Source organism: Myotis myotis, unplaced genomic scaffold (assembly GCF_014108235.1).
Source record: "Myotis myotis isolate mMyoMyo1 unplaced genomic scaffold, mMyoMyo1.p scaffold_m19_p_27, whole genome shotgun sequence".
Lineage (NCBI taxonomy): Eukaryota > Metazoa > Chordata > Mammalia > Chiroptera > Vespertilionidae > Myotis > Myotis myotis.
Window position 1 is genome coordinate 3,467,150 of NW_023416332.1, and position 19,808 is coordinate 3,486,957.

At 60.7% G+C, this 19,808-nt stretch overlaps 1 protein-coding gene across 1 annotated transcript in view; it reads right to left on the bottom strand.

Moving 5' to 3' along the window:
- Positions 1-19,808, bottom strand: part of KCNQ1 (potassium voltage-gated channel subfamily Q member 1) — a 231,912-nt gene that overhangs the window by 153,205 nt on the left and 58,899 nt on the right. The window contains exons 8-10 of the mRNA XM_036295795.1: positions 15,469-15,564; positions 14,645-14,767; positions 13,782-13,926 (exon numbers count right to left, since the gene is read on the bottom strand). Of these exons, the coding sequence (XP_036151688.1) occupies positions 13,782-13,926; positions 14,645-14,767; positions 15,469-15,564 (364 nt within the window). The remainder of the gene's footprint in view (positions 1-13,781; positions 13,927-14,644; positions 14,768-15,468; positions 15,565-19,808) is intronic.

Consider the following 19,808-nt stretch of genomic DNA (forward strand, 5'->3'; position numbering starts at 1 on the left):
ACACACACCCACACACACACACCCAGGGAAGGGCAGCCGCTGGAGGGAAGGGAGTGAACTCCGTGAGCCGACACTGAGTGGGTCTGGGGGACACTGCCGGGTGCTTCTAGAACAAACACGGCATCTTTTGTCACTAGGAAGGGCGATGAGAAAGCAGTCACGTGGGTGGTCAGGACACACGGGATCACACAGATGGGAAAGCAGAAAGCACTGGGGTCCGTTCCCCACGAGGGCGCAGAGGGTGGGACGGGCGGGCTGTGGCAGGGCACGGCCCTCAGACCCTCTCTGTGCGGTCGGGGCTGAAGTGGGTCCATGTCCTAGAGCAGTGATGGCGAACCAATGACACATGTGTCAGAGGTGACACGCGAGCTCATTTTTTGGGTTGATTTTCCTTTGTTAAATGGCATTTAAATATATAAAATAAATATCAAAGATATGTCTTTGTTTTACTCTGGTTGCAAATATCAAGAAATTTCTATAGGTGACACAGCACCAGAGTTAAGTTAGGGTTTTTCAAAATGCTGGCACGCCGAGCTCGAAAGGTTCGCCATCACTGGGCTAGAGACACACAACCACCACTGACCGGCGGATGACAGACACACACCTTGACCCAGACAGACTCCCGAGAGAGCAGCGATGGCATGGACAACGTTGTCGAAGCAGCCATTTCAGAATCCAGAAATTAACTGGAGGCGCAGAGCAAGTTGAAATGTGTTCATCCAAGAAAACCTCCAACACCATGGACACCTCGCGAAGAACAGCGGGGCCCGGGGCGATGTCTCGTGGGGCTGCTCCCCGCCTCCTCCCGCGCCCTGGGGCACAGCGGCCTCACGGACACGCAGCTCAGCACCTGCACCCACAGATGGGGTTCTGTGCCAACCCCACGCACCATCGTGACCTCAGTGGCCATCACCGGGAGCTCACGTCACGGCCACTGGAGGGATTTCCAGGGGTGCTGAGGCCTGGAGGCTGCACACACTCCCGGGCGGGGCCAGAGGGGACCCTGCGCCCCGTCTCTCCCTGGCCGCTGTGAGGCCCTGCGCAGCAGGAAGGACAGGCCGGAGAGACCGTGAGCTGCCAGGATTTGACCTCTCACCCCAGTCCATGGTAGAGGGCCTGGCTCCAGGGTCAGACAAAACGCCTGAGCCATCCGTCTGACCACGGGCCAGGCTGATCCAGCGGTGACACCGAGGAAGCCAGGGCTCAACACACACAAACAAGGATTTAAAACACTCGAGCCGACACATCGGCGGCCGCCCGCTGCCGGAGACGGACTGCAGAGCCAGGCCCGGGCAGCGCGTCTCACAGGCCGGCACCCAGCACCGGGGCCTGGAGGGAGGACGGGAGCCCCAGCTCCCGGGGACGGGACAGGAGTCGGGGCTTTGTGGTGGTTGATGTTTATATTGATGTCAGAGAGAGGAAGGCGGGAGGAGATAGAAACAAACATCCAGGATGAGGGAGAAGCATTCGGCGGCCGCCTCCCGCATGGCCCCGACTGGGGAGCGAGCCCGCAGCCCGGGCCTGTGCCCTGACCGATTCGTGGGTTGACACGCAACCACTGAGCCACACCGGTCGGGCACACCCAGCGTTTGAGACGTGCAAGGCAGCAGGGAGCGTAACGCACACGTGGAGTGAGGAGCAGCCCATAGAAGCGCTCTCTGCGGGGCCCGACCTCAGCCTCAGGGGCCGAGACTTCCAAGCGGCGAGAATACCTGCGCCGAGGGCCTCGAAGAAGCAGCGTTTGAAGCAGGAAAGGGAGCGATGACAGGGACGCACCCAGTGGAGACGCCGACAGAGGGGGGGATGATAAAGCAAACCCCTCAGAACTCCTGGAGTCGGAACGCACAAACACTGCGACAGGGCAGGGGTGAGCGGGCGGAACAGAGAAGGGACCAGTGGCCTTGGCGGTGGACCCACCAGGATGGCTCCTTCTTCAGATCAGGGCAGAGAGAGGGTGAAGTGCGGGAGCGGGGCGCCTGCGGCCTGCGGGCGGCCTGATCGGTGACGGCGGATGTGCAATTAGAGTCCCCGCAGGAAAGGGGGAGAGGGACAAAGACATCGGGGAGCACGGAGCGTGACCCTGAGGCAGCTTGTCTTCGGTTAAGGTGTTTATTGTGATCCCCGGGTCACGCTGCTAAGAAAGCAACTTTGCAAAGAGGACACTAACCCAGGAATCAGAAGGGACGCCGACGTGCATCTATTCAGCCCGCAGGAGGCCGAGAGGAGGGAGGGGGGCACAAAAGAGGCGCGAGGCGTACAGCAAATGAGGAGCAAATGGCAGATGTAAATCCTACCACATACCAATAATTGCATTAACTATAAGTGAATTAAACACTCAACAAAGAAGCAGAGACGGCCAGATCGCCTGGAGCAGGAACCCAGGACGCACGCCCACAATGGACACATTATGGACCCAGAGACACAAACAGGTTCCAGGAACCAGGGTGGGGAAAGGGGCCACGCAGCGCTGAGCTCCAGAGAGCCGGCGCGGCCACACGGGACGCAGGCAGGAAGGCCCTACAGTGGGCGATGTCGCCAAGACGAGGGGGGGCGGCGGTCATGGCCGAAGGCTCAACCGCGATAAAAATTCTATCAGGACGGAAGTCACACACGCGAGTGACAGCAGGGCCCTGAAGCGCAGGAGACGACGGACAGGACTGCGCCGGACAGTCCGACCACAGCAGGCGGCTCCGCATGAAAACACGCGTGGTCGAAGGAGCGGACGGACGCTCCCACGTTCGGTGGTCGGCGCTGAGTGAAGACGAGGCCTGAGGCCAAGGCGAGCTGCCCGAGACGCATCACAGGCGCCGGAGGGCGGGAGGCCGTGCGGGACCCACAGCGCGGGGCGCAGCGAGGAGCACGGCTCTGGAGGACGGTTCCTGTCTCGGCAGAAACCGGGGGACCGGGCGTGACATTTTCCAAAACCGCAAGGAATAGAACCGCCAGCTGGGGATCCTCGGACCAGCGGAGCTGCAGGGGAGGGGCGCACGCACGGGGGAGGGGGTTCTCGGGCGAAGGGGCTGAAGAACAGCCAGTGACCGCTCCCCCCACCCCCCCGCGGGAGCGCAGCAGGCAGAGGAGGCAGTGGAAGGAACCACATTTTGAAAGCAGGGAGGACAACGGACCGGCACCAGGGAGGCTTACCCCAGTGGTCCCCACCTTTTCTTGGCCACGCCCACCCAGGCGTCTCTAAAACCCCGATGCCCCGCCCCCCGACATATAATTCTTACTATTCAAAAAGCGAACCCCTGCTCACGTGGAGGAAGCTCGAAAGGCCATGAACTGGGCCCAAACCAGCTTCCCAAGAACATGGCGTCCACGAAGGAGAAACATCAAAGAACGGAAGGACAGTGGGAGTCCTGGGGAAGAAATCACTAAGAAACTGTTAAAAAATAATAATAATATGGAGGGATAGGAAAAACAGCAAAGTTTCGAAACATATAATAGAGAACAAATATGTCACAATATCTATTTATATTCTATATATGAGGCCCCTAGGAGCCTAAGAAATGCAAAAAGCTCACTGTGAATAACTCCCTCCCGACCTGCCCCCTTTAGAAGTCACACGGCCCCCCCGTGGGCGTGGGCCCCACGCGGGGAACCGCTGGTTTACACCCTTCACTCAGGGAAGGGAAGCACGGAGACCAGGAGGCGATGCCCGCCTGCAGGTGCACGCGGTCACGCCAGGGCCACTCCCCAGAAAACGACGCGCTCGCAATCACCAAACACGGAAAGAACCAGCAGGGAGCCCCGGCCGGTGGGGCTCGGCCGGTGGAGCTACAGCCTGTCCACGGAAGTCGCAGGTTCGATTCCCGGTCAGGCACGTGCCCGGGTGGTGGGTCCAGTCCCTGGTAGGGCGTGGATGGGAGGCAACCGGGTGACGTTTCTCTTGCACATAGATCTCTCTCTCTCTCTCAAATAAAAACTCTATCCTAGGATGAGGATTAAAACAAGGAATACTAAGGGGACACTTCAAACAGCTCCACACACAACAAGTTGACGACTTAGGTGAGATGGGCCGGTTCACCAAACAGCACAGGCCGCACAATGCACTCGGCACGAAGCAGGGCCACCTGTAACGTCCGGAGCCCCGGACCTAGTGAGGCCGTTACACTTGTGATTTGAAGGTTCCTGCTCTTTTCCGCCCGGGCTGTCTGAAGGCCGGCCGCCTTCGTGAGCGGCACGGTGACCCTCGGACCGGGACGTTCGTGGCCAACCTCAGCGGGAGCAGGTGCTGCCCGAGGTCCGTCCCCCGGGAAGGCACCCGAACGCAGGACAGAAATTTGGGGAAGACCGGCCAAACGTACAAGCCCAAGCAGACGGCATCCTCGGGCCTGGGTTCAGGGCCCACGTTGGCGGTGGCCGGGCGGCCGGCTGTGGCGTGGGGTGTGGTTCCCGGGGTTCCACAGAGATGGGAAGCCAAACACAGACTCGCGAGACGTGGCCCCGGGAGAAGGCGGCGACCTCGCGAACACGGAGGAGGGAACACGGGGGCCGAGGGGAGCCGGGCGGGCGCGGGCGGGCGGGAGGGGAGGACTGAGCGGAGACTGTGCCTCACCCGCCGCCATGGGCATGGCCACGGGAGCGTTGCTAAGCCGGGGGCTGTTGTGGGGAAATCCCGGAGGAGGACTTCCCAGGCCCGAGTGGTTTTTCTCCCCGACTTTCCGAGGAGAATGGATGACAATGGCACACCACACCTCCCGGGAGACAGGCGAGGGGGGTCTGCTTTCCAACTCATTTTATGAAAACAGAATTCCCTGGTCACCAAACCAGATGGGGACAGTGCAGAACACCTACAAACGTAGACGCGAAAAGCCTGTAAAAACACTGACAAGGCCTCTCGCTCCCCGGTTCCAAACTGGGTTGTAAAGCTACGGGCGTTCACACGGGGCGGGAATGGCATAGAAACAGACACCCGGTCCCGTGGCACCGAGAGAGGGCCCAGCAGTAACCCTTTTCTGCGATGGCCACGCCACGCAGGGCCACGGAGCCCAGGATACACAAGGGACGAAGGGCAGTCTCCTCCGTAAATGGTGTTGGTGCGGACACACCTGGTACCCACCCCATCGGGGTGACCAGTGCTGCCAACAGCTCATGAGATCGGATCCCCTCGGGCCACACCAAAGGAAGGACTCCTGGGGGGGGGGGGGCAGGCCCCCGGCCCACAGGTCAGCAGCGGGCAGGTGGTGGGTCCTCTTGCTGCTGGTCTACAGGTCATTCTCCCTCCCCCTCCGGCAGCTTCTCTAGCCCGACCTGCCACCTCCGACCAGCTCACCTCTGTGGGGGGCACAGGCTCAGACACAGACAAGAAAGGCTGGCCCGGCCGGCGTGGCTCAGTGGTTGAGCGTCGACCTATGAGCCAGGAGGTCAGGGTTTGATTCCCGGTCAGGGCACATGCCTGGGGTGCGGGCTCTAGCCCCAGTGTGGGGCGTGCAGGGGGCAGCCGATCAATGATTCTCATCACTGATGTTTCTCTCTCTCCCTCTCCCTTCCTCTCTGAAATCAATAAAAACACATTTTTTAAGAGAGAGAAAGGGCCGGAGGCGGTGCTGAATGAAGCCGTGTGAGCTCAGACCCGCCCGGCACTCTTCACGCTCCGTCCGGACGCCTGGCCTCTCTTTGCTGAATTTAGCTGCGTGGGGGGAGGGCACGCAGAGGGGGGAGCTGTCGTCCAGCGCTCCTTCTCTGATCGCTGTCACTCCCCAGCCTGAGCCCCCTGGGGCTCCCCTCTGTCTGCGTCATAAATCCAGGTCCTTATCTCGGTCTCGCAGTCCCAGAGCCAGGCTCCTGCAGATCCTGAACGTGCCCCTTCCGAGCACGTGGCCTTGGGAAAGGTCTTTGATGGCTCAGCCACGTTTCCTCCGCCGGGAGATGAGATAAACAGCCAGGACCTTGCAGGGCACGTCTCCTGTGTTGAATCAGAGTCTGCCCAGCGCTCACCAGCCACATGCCCAGAGCTCCTGCCTCCCCGCCCCCTTCCCCACGGGGACGAGTGCCCCACTGCAGGGCGTGGGCCCTGGCGTCTCCAGGGGCCGCCAGCCACCCAGAGGTGCGGGGGGGGGGGGAGGACTCGTGCTCCTGGGGTAACCCTTGCCTGAAATTTATCGTGGGGGCGTTTGCACAACCCCGGGGACATGCTAAACAGCACCGGGTTGCACACTTTAAGGGGTGAGCTGCGTGACGCATGAACTACGCCCGAGGGAAGCTGTTAACAACAACAATAAAAAACGATCGAGAAACATTCAGGATCCAGGGTGAGGCAAAGAATCCTTAGACCCGATCCTGAGAGAACAAGCCGCTGAGAGAATAAGTTGGACTTAATCGAAATTAGAAGCATTTGCCCAGAGGATGGAAAAAGCAGTTACAGGGCGGGCGGAAGGCTTTCCAACCACACGTCGGACCTGAGACTAGCATCCAGAATACAGAGACTTTGCAAAACTCAGTATTCACAGAACAACCCGACTGGGAAACGGGCAAACGATCTGAAAGAACGTGGTGCTGACGGACACGGAGAGGCGAGGGAAGGGGATGCTGGGGAGGCGCGGGGTCGGGGGGGGGGGGTCTCACCGCTCACACCTGACCGGTGGGAAGAGGAAGTGGACAGCAGGGCCGCCAGGCGCCGGCGAGGACCCGGAGAAATGGGGTCTCTGTGCGTCCCTGGGGGGAGGGTGCAGCCACGGGGGAAACGTGAACGTGAACACCCCACGACTCAGCAGTTCCGCTCCCGGCGTCCACCCGCGAGTCGACCCGGCTTGATCCGTGTCTCCGTCTCCCACTGCCGGCCACGGGACCACGGCCCATGCGGTGGCTTAGCACGGCCCACGCGTGTTCCTTCACAGCAAGGCCGGCGCCCGAGCTGACTCTTAGGGGACTGGAACCCCGGCCTGGGGGCTCCTGTCCCTGCCTTTTGGCCCGGGAGCCACCTACACCCCCCGAGCCCATGACCCTCCCTCAGGTCGCATGGCACCTTCTCCCCGGCTTCTGTGGGGTCACCTCCCTCTGCCTCCCTCCTCTGAGGGTGCCCGTGGCGACGAGGGCCCGGCACACGCAGGGCCTCCTCCGCCCGCCACGCAGGCCACAGGCACTCGGTCCGGGAGTTAGGACCCAGACGCTTCGGGGGCCCGTTCAGCCAACCACAGTGCAGAGGAGCCCCAAGAGGAAGCGGCCCAGATGTGCACAGCGAACGGTCACGCCGACTGTGGCACATCAAGGCCAACACCAACGCCAAGGCCAAGGCCAACGCCAACGCCAACGCCACGGAGCTCCCTCGGCAACGCAAGCGCCGACTGGGCCCAGACGGCTGGAATGAGCCTTACGAGTGATGCAAAGTCCAAAGAGCCCGTCCCAATGTCCTGGGCTGTGTGCGTGCACGAATGGAACATTCTAGAAATGACAAGCTGGGGGAACTGGCGACCAGACGGGTGATTTCAGGGATACGGAGGGGAGAGGGTGTGGCTCTGCAGGGCCCACGAGGGACCCGTGTGGGGCGGGACCGTCAGCGTGGGGACGTCTCGGCGCCGCCGTCCTGGTTGTGGGGTCGAGGGTCAGATTAGCAGTCCCTGCCAAGGGGGGGCCATGCTACCTGTCTTTTCCAGCAAACACAGCACAATGGTTCAGGGCAAAGCAAGACGCCACGTCCTCTCCAGTGGCTCCGAAAACCAGTGTCGGGTACACAGACGGGGAGCAGTGGGGCCACCGTCACGGCGAGCGAAGCACATCTGGTCTCCATCCCCGTAGCTCAACATTATCCCCAAGAAACCGGGTGCCCAAACCCCTAACCCCACCCCCCTCCACACACCCGGCCGGCATGGCTCAGGGGCTGAGCGTCGACCTAGGAACCAGGAGGTCACGGTTCGATTCTGGTCAGGGCACAGGCCCGGGTTGCAGGCTCCATCCCCAGTGTGGGGCAAGCAGGAGGCAGCCGGTCCATGGTTCTCCCTCATCATGGATGTTTCTCTCCCTTCCTTTCCCTTCCCCTCTGAAATCAATAAAAATAATATATTTTTAAAAACCCAAAACCCTGGGGCATCCGTTTAGCCCAGTGGTTCTCAACTGGGGGGATTCTGCCCCCCCCCCCCCGCCCCGGGACATTCAGTGATGCCTGGAGACCGTTTAGCTGTCATAACCTGGGGGGGGGGGGGCGGTTGTTGCCGGGACCCCGATGGGCTCGCAATGCTGAACAGCCTACGACCCACCGGCAGCCCCTCGACAAAGGCTGACGTGGCCCCGAATATCGCTTGTGCGAGGCCCCGCCCACGGCTGACGAGACGAGACAATGGACGGCGCAGGAGAGCCAGGGAGGGGGCCCTGCCTGGGACACTCACTGACATGGACGATGTGCCACACCTGTGCTCCCACCAGCCTCACCTGGGCCAACTCCACCCCCAGGCTCACAGGAAGCTCCACCCCAGCAGCTCACAGGTAACTCTGGTGGGAGACGGGGGGCGGGCTCACCCAGTGTGACGGGTCCTCATAAGAAGAGAGGATCAGGACACACACACACACACAGAGGGACCGCGTGTGGACACAGGAGGAGAGAGGCCTCAGGAGGAGCCACCGGTGGCCTGGGTCTTGGGGACGCCGGCGCGAGGAGGCGCTCAGACAGCTGCCCGGAACCCGGAGCCGGCGGGTTGCCGCCACAGAGCGCGGGGAGCACCGCGCACACAGGGAGCCTCTAACTGGGGGGCCTTTTAGCAGGAAAACCTCAGGTAAACGCACGAAGCGTCGCTCTGAATTCAGCTTAAAGGAAGGACCGTCACCCAGGAAGGCGGCGTTAATAACCCAAGGCCGAGCTGGGGGCGGAAGACAAAACCACAAAACCACAAAACCACCCAGAGGCACCGAGCAGTTTGGAATGAACGGCCCGGCGCCCGCGGAGGGACGCCCGCCAGGTCACGGGGCGGACAAGCACGTGTCCCCGGCCCCGCGTGCGGAGATGAACGCGGGCCCCGTCGCGTCGCCGTGGGCATTCAGTTCCTCGCGCCCCTGGGCCCCGCGTGCGGACTGGAACGGCCCGGAGGGCGGGGGCCAGGCAGACCGAGGACGGCACAGCCACGCCCCTGCACCTGCAGCGGGAGGCGTGTGAGTCGTGCGTGTCATGTCGCTTTGAGAAAGCTTTCGAGAGAGAACAGCCCTGCCCTGGCCGGTGCGGCTCAGTGGACGGAGCGTCGGCCTGCAGACCGCAGGGTCCCCGTTCGATTCCGGTCAAGGGCATGCACCTCGGTTGCAGGCTCCTCCCCAGCCCGGGCCCTGGGCGGGGCTCATGCAGGAGGTGACCAATCGTGTGTCTCTCTCACATCGATATTTCTGTCTCTCCCTCTCGCTTCCACTCTCGCTAAAAATCAATGGGAAAATATCGGAAGGTGAGGATTAGCAACAACAAAGAGAGAGAGAGAGAGACCAGCCCTGAGATGGGTGGCATGAGGAGCTGGTGAATGTGGGCTGTTTGGCAGGGGAGGGGAGGGGAGGGGAGGTCAGAGCAGAAGATGAGGACATGGGGGTGCAGGTGCCACACAGACCTGGGGCCGAGGCGTGTTGACTCACTCCGTCAACACGACAGTCCTGGGAGCCACCCTGTCAGGATCCCTGTTTCACAGAGAAACTGAGGCACAGAGAGGGCAGACGCTTGCCCAGAGTCACACAGGAGAAGGGGCAGAGCCGGGCTTCAGGCCAGGGGCTGGGCCAGCAGGCTGTGCTCCAAACCGCTCCCACGCCCGCCACTGGACGCCTAGACACGTAACTGTGAAGGCAGGATTTTGTTTTCCTGGCTCCGAATTCGGCAGCAGATACATTAGATAAAAAAAAAATAATAATAATCGTCGTAAGGAAGGTTGGAGCCAATCTGAGGGATACAACGAGTAAGCATGTGCATCTGTGCATGAATAATCATCTCATGCGTCTGCACGTACATGCTACATGCATTTGGCCTGGACATGCCAATAACGGTTGGTGTTCTACCAAGAGAGAACATGCCTTCTCCACGTAAGTCCGTGGCCACTCACAGAAGTAAGGGTGTTATTCTTGCCCTTGGACACAAAGAAAATCTTCGTTTTCCGAAGCGATGTCACAGGCCACATGCTCGCCAGTTAAGTCAGAAATAAATAACAGTGATAAAAAGAGGACTGCTTAACCATTAAGAAAACATCTCTTAAAAGCACCACAGATCAAAGGGGAAAATCAAAACACAGAATAAAAACCGCCGAGAAAGCCATGAAAAGGGACGTATTTCATAGTAAGAGCTCCGTGTCACAGCTAACGCTGCCATCAGAGGGAAATTTATAGCCTTGAGATGCCTTTTAGAAGAAAGACTCTAACGAAACGAACTAAGCATCACTCTGCACTAAGTTTAAAGGAAGGACACAGTTACCCGGGACGAGGGAATTGATAAACCCAAGGGCCACGTCGGGGAAACAGAAAACAAGACCAGCTAGAGAGGCGGCGTTCCGACAAGAGAGTAAGTGCCGGCTAGAATATAAATCTCTCTCGAGTGTGGTGTGGTTTTTCTTTTCTTTTTAAAAAATAAAACCAAAACAATAAAGCTCAAAGGAGAGGAAAAAAAAAAAGAGGCAACGGCTACAGAAGAACATAAAATCGTCAGGAGAAAATGTGTTTCCACCAAGTGGCGGCACGCTGAACCCCGGAGGGTGAAAGCGCAGCGAATAAATCACCCCGAGACGCGGCAAACTGATTCCCAACGAGTCCGGGGCCCTTGGAAACGGCACAGGCCCGGCGGACGGAGGGCTTCATCCTGACAGTTCACCTTCGAGGAGACAGCTCCCCGTTCCCGGGTCTGTCCCAGGACACAGAGGGGCAGGCGGCCCCCCTTCTGTAGACACCCCGCTCGCACACGCCTGGCGACAGGGCCCTGGTCCTCCGGCCCCGGGCGCTGTTATTCCGGGGGTCAGACCTCAGGGGTGTCTTTCCCCAGGCAGAGGGGACAGTGCGGTTTTATTTTAAAAATAAATATTTTTATTGATTTTTTATAGAGAGGAAGGGAGTGGGATAGAGAGTTAGAAACATGGATCAGCTGCCTCCTGCACACACACCCTACTGGGGATGTGCCCGCAACCAAGGTACACGCCCTTGACCGGAATCAAACCTGGGACCCTTCAGTCCGCAGGCCGACGCTCTATCCACTGAACCACACCGGCCAGGGCGGGACAGTGCGGTTTTAATGGGTGTGGAGCGACGGACCTGCGCTGCGGGCGTGGCGGGCGTGGCGGGCGTGGCAGGCGTGGCGGGCGTGGGGGGCGGGGGCAGGTGGGGCTGGCTCGTGTCTGCTGTTCCACAAGCACAGGCATCGGTGTCCTGGCCACAGACCCCTGGGCAAACCTGCAATGTCGGGCAGAACACGCTTCTGGCGGGTCAAAGGGCGCCCGCGTCTGACTTTCCCGGAAGCGGCCGTGTGGGCCTCCCCGCGGTCGCCGGCGTTCGCGCTTTCCCACAGGGGCGCCTGGGGTGCGCCCACCCGGAGGGCGCGATCAGATGCCTTCGCGTTTAGTAGCCAGATAAGTGAAAAGTCCCAGCGCCTGGATTTGTATGACTCTTATCATAATGCCGCTTATCAGCATCTTTTCATCCCTAAGACTGATCGGCATTTCCTTTCCTGGGAACTGCCTTTGCCAGACTTCGGCCTTTTCTCCCCATGATTTACAAGAGCTGTGCAGCACGGCGATAAAATTAGCCCTGGGTCTTCGAAACGAGGGGCAGCTCTGCTCCCAGAAGGGTTTCTGGTTCTTTTCTTGCTTTGCGAAATATTTTTATTTTGTATGCTTTTCTCGTGGAGGCAGAACGGACACGTCACGAACTACATGTGTTTAAAGTGTACGATTTGGTCGGACGAGACCATCGCCACAGTCAAGGTCATGGACGTATCCCCCCCAACACACACACTCGAGTTTCCTGTGTCCCGCGGACGCCTCCCCAAAACTGTCCCCAGGCCCCCCCATCCCTAGGCGACCACTGAACTTGTCCCTCTACAGAGGTCTGCATTTTCTGGGTTTTATATGAGTAAAATAAGGGAGTTTGTACTCTTTTTTTTTTTTTTTAGTCTGGCTTTTCTCACTCATAATTATTCTGAGCCCAAGGTTGCAGGTTTGATCCCCCGTCAGGGCCCATACAAGAATCAACACACGAATGAATGCATCAATAAATGGAACAACAAACCTCTCTCTCTCTCTCTCTCTCCAATAAAAAATAATAATTACTATTTTGAGATTCACCCAGTCTATCATGCACATTAACCATTTATTTCTTTTTTTAAAATATATTTTTATTGATGTCAGAGAGGAAGGGAGAGAGAGGGGGGGGGAGGGAGAGAGAGAGAGAGAGAGACATCCATGATGAGAGAGAATCACTGATCGGCTGCCTCCTGCACACCCCACACTGGGGATCGAGCCCGCAACCCGGGCCTGTGCCCTTGACCAGAATCGAACCCGGGACCCTTCAGTCCACGGGCCGATGCTCTATCCACTGAGCCACACCGGCCAGGGCCCCGCATAGTTGATTTCTGTTTGTGTGTGAGGAGGGCTCCGTTGTATGGAGACGACAACCTTAAAAAAGTGTTCCAAAGCCGCTGGGCTTCTGGGTCCCAGTTTTCCTACAACTGCCACGAAGCTCCCTGTGCAGGTGAGAGGCGTGCGTCTGCGGGAGGGGGTGGCGTCAGCCTGGCCCTCCTGTCCGCTCGCCACCCACAAGTGCACCTGCCAGGCTCAGCCGTCGGATGGAGCAGGACTGCGGGCGCCCCACGGGGAGCTGGGGCCGTGGCTGTTCCCAGGGCTGGCACCGGCCAGGTCCACCCCCTCCCCCCACGCCAGGCTCTCCACGGCCCGCCCTGGGTCACCCTCGGGGGGAGGCTCGACGTGGAGGGCCGGCTGACGGTCGCCCGCGCCGGGGAAGAGAACCAGCCGTGCAGAGCCGCACGCCCGGCGCCGGCCTTCCGGGCACGGACGCCTCATCAGCATGCGGCGGGCGCGCTGTGCGCCGGGCAACGCGCGGCTGAATGGACGCAGCGCCGGCTCCGCAGTCGGCCGGCGGAGGAGGCCTCTCCCCGCGCCCAACCTGCCCATTAGCATCCGCAGAAAGCCCCCATTTGCATCCCGACAATGGCCCTGCCCCCAAGCCCAGCCGTGGGGCACCGGGCATCTGTGGGCACAATTGTCCTTTGTGCCCACTCCGGCAGCAGCGGGAGCACGTCCCGGGCTCACCGGCGACGCGGCTGGGCCAGAGCCACAGCCAGACGGCATGTGATGCGGCCGCAGGCAGCCCGGGACCCCTTGGGGTGGGTGCCCGCTCCGTCCCGCCCGCCCGGCTCCCAGGAGGATGCCCACGGCAGTGTCCCTCCCCCAGCACAGCGGCTGAGGCCCCTCCCAGCACACTGCCTGCCTCCTGCCAGGGACGATCACAAGGTACAGAGGACACAGCGGGGTCAGTGCCACCGTCCTTACAGCCACGGGCACCCGTGGGTCCCAGGACCAGGTCCGCGAGGGGAGGGGTGGGCCTGGGAGCGACAGCGAGTGGAGTGCCCCGTGCCCACGCCCCTGGTAGGGGTCTGTGTGGGGGCCGCCCCCTCTGCTGACTCGGGGCACCAGCCACAGCAGGACTCGGCGCCCTGGAGTCTAGAACAGGACGGCTGGAAGTCGGGGCAGGACTCTGAGGCAGACGCCGGCCCAGCGGGCCAGTGCCAGGCCCTGGGGCCCCTGAGCCCACCCGGCGACGGCAGGGTCCTGGGCAGGGGTCTGAGCCGCGCCCGCCCCGCTCAGCCTCCCCCGGGGGGGCCTCACCGGCGCTGTCGTAGCCGTCGGCGGAGAAGGGGTCCAGCCGCCGCTCCTCCGAAGCCGGGTCGCACGTGATGTGAGGGATCGCGAACGTCTTCTCTCCCGGACTCACCCCGTTGTCCTTGTCCAGTTTGAACTTTTTCTTCTTTACCTAAAACACCCAGCACGGACAGTAAATTGGCGGTTCATGGGAGTCTTCCGCCGGCCTCGGAACGCCCGGGCCAGGGGCCCGGCCCCAGCGCCCTCCCACCCAGCATGGGCTGTGGCACCGTGGGCTGCCCTGTGGGGCTCGGCTCCGACTCAGCCCCGAGAGCTCACGGCCAGGGGGCAGGTGGACAGAGGAACGTATAGGAACACGCCAGGGCATGGGGACCAGGGCTGGGCCCCCGGAGGCTCAGGCACGTGAGGGGGATTTACGGGGCCAGCCCAGACCGCCCGGAGGACGTGTCCTGGCGGAAGGAAGGGCACAGGCCACAGGCCGCGTGGGACCCTGGGAGAAGGTTCCGGCCGAGGGACGGCGGGTGCAGAGGCTGCAGAGGGAGCTGGACACTGAGGCGGGTCCCCCAGGGAGGGTGTGGGCGGCAGCGGGGCCGTCCACCTGCCACTCCCCATGCAGCCCCACCTGCCCGGAGCCTCCCGCTATCCTGGCTGTGACCTCAGCCCAACACGGGGCCCCCTCAAGGGCCTTCTCCCACAGCTGTCCCGCCTGGGGACCCCACGCTGGCCCGCCCGCCGTGGCCTGGAGCCTGGGGACACTGGGATGGCGGGTCCAGCATGGGTGTCCCCCCAGTGCCCGGGGCTGACCCGCACAGTCCCCGCCTGCCAACGCTGGCCCGTCCTGGGAGCGGGGAGGGGTGGGGGGCAGGTACCATGGCCGACTTCTTGGGCCGGGGGCTGGGGGAGAGCAGCATGTGGCCGCGGGGCGGCTTCCGCACGTAGATCTTCCAGGTGGCGGAATCGGGGTTCTCGGCCGCGTAGCACCTCCACGCCGTCTGGAACCGGAGGGAGAGGCTGTCACCGGCCGAGCCGGCCGCGGGGCCCCGTGCGGAAGCTGCAGCCCCCATCTTGCCATGCCCGCACCCCCACCCCCACCGCAGGACAGCAGGGCCTCCCTTGCCAGCCCCTCGCCTCCCCAGCCCCCTGGGGCAGCGGGCAGCGGGCAGAGCACACCTCGAACCCGGGGCTGCGGCCCAGACCACAGAAGCCTTGGACTGTGTGCGACCCTCCTTGGGGGCCCATGGCTGCCTCTCTCTGAGGCGCCACAGTGAGGGCAGGGGCGGGGCAGAGCCGAAGGGCTGGGCTCCCTCCAGCCAGGATGCCAGGGGCTGTGGGGGCACCAAGCAGGGCAGGAGGGGCGGGCCCTGGGGCTGGCGGGAGGCGAGGCTGAGCGGCCAGGAGGCAGAGGCCCCGAGGCCCAGGTGCCCGCTCTGGACGGGACAACTCAGAGGAGGGGCCGTGTGCCACGTGTGGGGGGAGGGGCAGCAGGGCCTGGGGTGAGGCTGAGTCCCGGGCCGTCGTGTTGGCCACGGGAGCCTGCGGGGGGCGGGGGGGAGGGGGAGGTGCTGGCTGGTGGGGCTCCTGGGGCAGAGACACCACCTGTGGGCGGACCCCACACCCACTGGCACTCAGCGCCGTGCCTACGGGGACGGCCCCCCAGGCCCTGAGCTCCCGGGGCCGCCAGGCGGGCCCTCACCTGGATGAGCGAGGCCGCCGCCGGGATCTGCCGGTTGAAGTGCTTCTGCCTCTGCTTCTGCTGCACCTTCAGGGCGAACCCGGAGCCGAGGATCCCCTGGGAGAGACGGACCCGCATGGTCAGCCCAGGCAGAGGGCGGCCCGTCGGGGGAGGGCCCTGCTGGACCCAGGGGGGCTGACGGCAGGGACCGGCTCCTCACACAGGGAGCCCCCCGTCTGCGGAGGGTCAAGGCGTACAGACCCGTGCACACACACAACACTGCGCTGTGGCCGTGACGTGCGTGCACCACGCACAGTATCCACAACACGTGCGATGCGTGTGCACCACGCACAGTATCCACAACACGTGCGATGCGTGTGCACCATGCACAGTATCCACAACACGTGCGATGTGTGTGCACCACGCACAGTATCCACAACACGTGCGATGCGTGTGCACCACGCACAGTATCCACAACACGTGTGATGTGTGTGCACCACGCACAGTATCCACAACACACGTGCGATGCGTGTGCACCACGCACAGTATCCACAACACGTGCGATGTGTGTGCACCACGCACAGTATCCACAACACGTGCGATGTGTGTGCACCACGCACAGTATCCACAACACGTGCGATGCGTGTGCACCACGCACAGTATCCACAACACGTGTGATGTGTGTGCACCACGCACAGTATCCACAACACGTGTGATGTGTGTGCACCACGCACAGTATCCACAACACGTGTGATGTGTGTGCACCACGCACAGTATCCACAACACGTGCGATGCGTGTGCACCACGCACAGTATCCACAACACGTGTGATGTGTGTGCACCACGCACAGTATCCACAACACACGTGCGATGCGTGTGCACCACGCACAGTATCCACAACACGTGCGATGTGTGTGCACCACGCACAGTATCCACAACACGTGCGATGTGTGTGCACCACGCACAGTATCCACAACACGTGCGATGCGTGTGCACCACGCACAGTATCCACAACACGTGTGATGTGTGTGCACCACGCACAGTATCCACAACACACGTGCGATGCGTGTGCACCACGCACAGTATCCACAACACGTGCGATGCGTGTGCACCACGCACAGTATCCACAACACGTGTGATGTGTGTGCACCACGCACAGTATCCACAACACGTGCAATGTGTGTGCACCACACACAGTATCCACAACACGTGCGATGCGTGTGCACCACGCACAGTATCCACAACACGTGCGATGCGTGTGCACCACGCACAGTATCCACAACACGTGTGATGCGTGTGCACCACGCACAGTATCCACAACACGTGTGATGCGTGTGCACCACGCACAGTATCCACAACACGTGTGATGTGTGTGCACCACGCACAGTATCCACAACACGTGCGATGTGTGTGCACCACACACAGTATCCACAACACGTGCGATGTGTGTGCACCACGCACAGTATCCACAACACGTGTGATGCGTGTGCACCACGCACAGTATCCACAACACGTGTGATGTGTGTGCACCACGCACAGTATCCACAACACACGTGCAATGTGTGTGCACCACGCACAGTATCCACAACACGTGTGATGCGTGTGCACCACGCACAGTATCCACAACACGTGTGATGTGTGTGCACCACGCACAGTATCCACAACACGTGCGATGTGTGTGCACCACGTACAGTATCCACAACACGTGCGATGTGTGTGCACCACGCACAGTATCCACAACACGTGTGATGCGTGTGCACCACGCACAGTATCCACAACACACGTGCAATGTGTGTGCACCACGCACAGTATCCACAACACGTGTGATGTGTGTGCACCACGCACAGTATCCACAACACGTGCGATGCGTGTGCACCACGCACAGTATCCACAACACGTGCGATGCGTGTGCACCACGCACAGTATCCACAACACGTGCGATGTGTGTGCACCACGCACAGTATCCACAACACGTGCGAAGCGTGTGCACCACGCACAGTATCCACAACACGTGCGATGTGTGTGCACCACGCACAGTATCCACAACACGTGCGATGCGTGTGCACCACGCACAGTATCCACAACACACATGCGAAGCGTGTGCACCACGCACAGTATCCACAACACGTGCGATGTGTGTGCACCACGCACAGTATCCACAACACGTGCGATGCGTGTGCACCACGCACAGTATCCACAACACGTGCGAAGCGTGTGCACCACGCACAGTATCCACAACACGTGCGATGTGTGTGCACCACACACAGTATCCACAACACGTGCGATGTGTGTGCACCACGCACAGTATCCACAACACGTGTGATGTGTGTGCACCACGCACAGTATCCACAACACGTGTGATGCGTGTGCACCACGCACAGTATCCACAACACGTGCGATGTGTGTGCACCACGCACAGTATCCACAACACGTGCGATGCGTGTGCACCACGCACAGTATCCACAACACGTGCGATGCGTGTGCACCACGCACAGTATCCACAACACACGTGCGAAGCGTGTGCACCACGCACAGTATCCACAACACGTGCGATGTGTGTGCACCACGCACAGTATCCACAACACGTGCGATGCGTGTGCACCACGCACAGTAACCACAACACACGTGCGAAGCGTGTGCACCACGCACAGTATCCACAACACGTGCGATGTGTGTGCACCACGCACAGTATCCACAACACGTGCGATGCGTGTGCACCACGCACAGTATCCACAACACACGTGCGATGTGTGTGCACCACGCACAGTATCCACAACACGTGTGATGTGTGTGCACCACACACAGTATCCACAACACACGTGCGAAGCGTGTGCACCACGCACAGTATCCACAACACGTGTGATGTGTGTGCACCACGCACAGTATCCACAACACGTGTGATGCGTGTGCACCACGCACAGTATCCACAACACGTGCGATGTGTGTGCACCACGCACAGTATCCACAACACGTGCGATGTGTGTGCACCACGCACAGTATCCACAACACGTGTGATGTGTGTGCACCACGCACAGTATCCACAACACGTGCGATGCGTGTGCACCACGCACAGTATCCACAACACGTGCGATGTGTGTGCACCACGCACAGTATCCACAACACGTGTGATGCGTGTGCACCACGCACAGTATCCACAACACGTGTGATGTGTGTGCACCACGCACAGTATCCACAACACGTGTGATGCGTGTGCACCACGCACAGTATCCACAACACGTGCGATGTGTGTGCACCACGCACAGTATCCACAACACGTGCGATGTGTGTGCACCACGCACAGTATCCACAACACGTGCGATGCGTGTGCACCACGCACAGTATCCACAACACGTGCGATGCGTGTGCACCACGCACAGTATCCACAACACGTGTGATGTGTGTGCACCACGCACAGTATCCACAACACACGTGCGATGCGTGTGCACCACGCACAGTATCCACAACACGTGCGATGCGTGTGCACCACACACAGTATCCACAACACGTGCGATGTGTGTGCACCACGCACAGTATCCACAACACGTGTGATGTGTGTGCACCACGCACAGTATCCACAACACGTGTGATGCGTGTGCACCACGCACAGTATCCACAACACGTGTGATGTGTGTGCACCACGCACAGTATCCACAACACGTGCGATGCGTGTGCACCACGCACAGTATCCACAACACGTGCGATGTGTGTGCACCACGCACAGTATCCACAACACGTGCGATGTGTGTGCACCACGCACAGTATCCACAACACGTGCGATGTGTGTGCACCACGCACAGTATCCACAACACGTGCGATGTGTGTGCACCACGCACAGTATCCACAACACGTGTGATGTGTGTGCACCACGCACAGTATCCACAACACGTGCGATGTGTGTGCACCACACACAGTATCCACAACACGTGCGATGCGTGTGCACCACGCACAGTATCCACAACACGTGCGATGTGTGTGCACCACGCACAGTATCCACAACACGTGCGATGTGTGTGCACCACGCACAGTATCCACAACACGTGCGATGCGTGTGCACCACGCACAGTATCCACAACACGTGCGATGTGTGTGCACCACGCACAGTATCCACAACACGTGCGATGTGTGTGCACCACGTACAGTATCCACAACACGTGCGATGTGTGTGCACCACACACAGTATCCACAACACGTGTGATGTGTGTGCACCACGCACAGTATCCACAACACGTGTGATGTGTGTGCACCACGCACAGTATCCACAACACGTGCGATGTGTGTGCACCACACACAGTATCCACAACACGTGCGATGTGTGTGCACCACGCACAGTATCCACAACACGTGCGATGCGTGTGCACCACG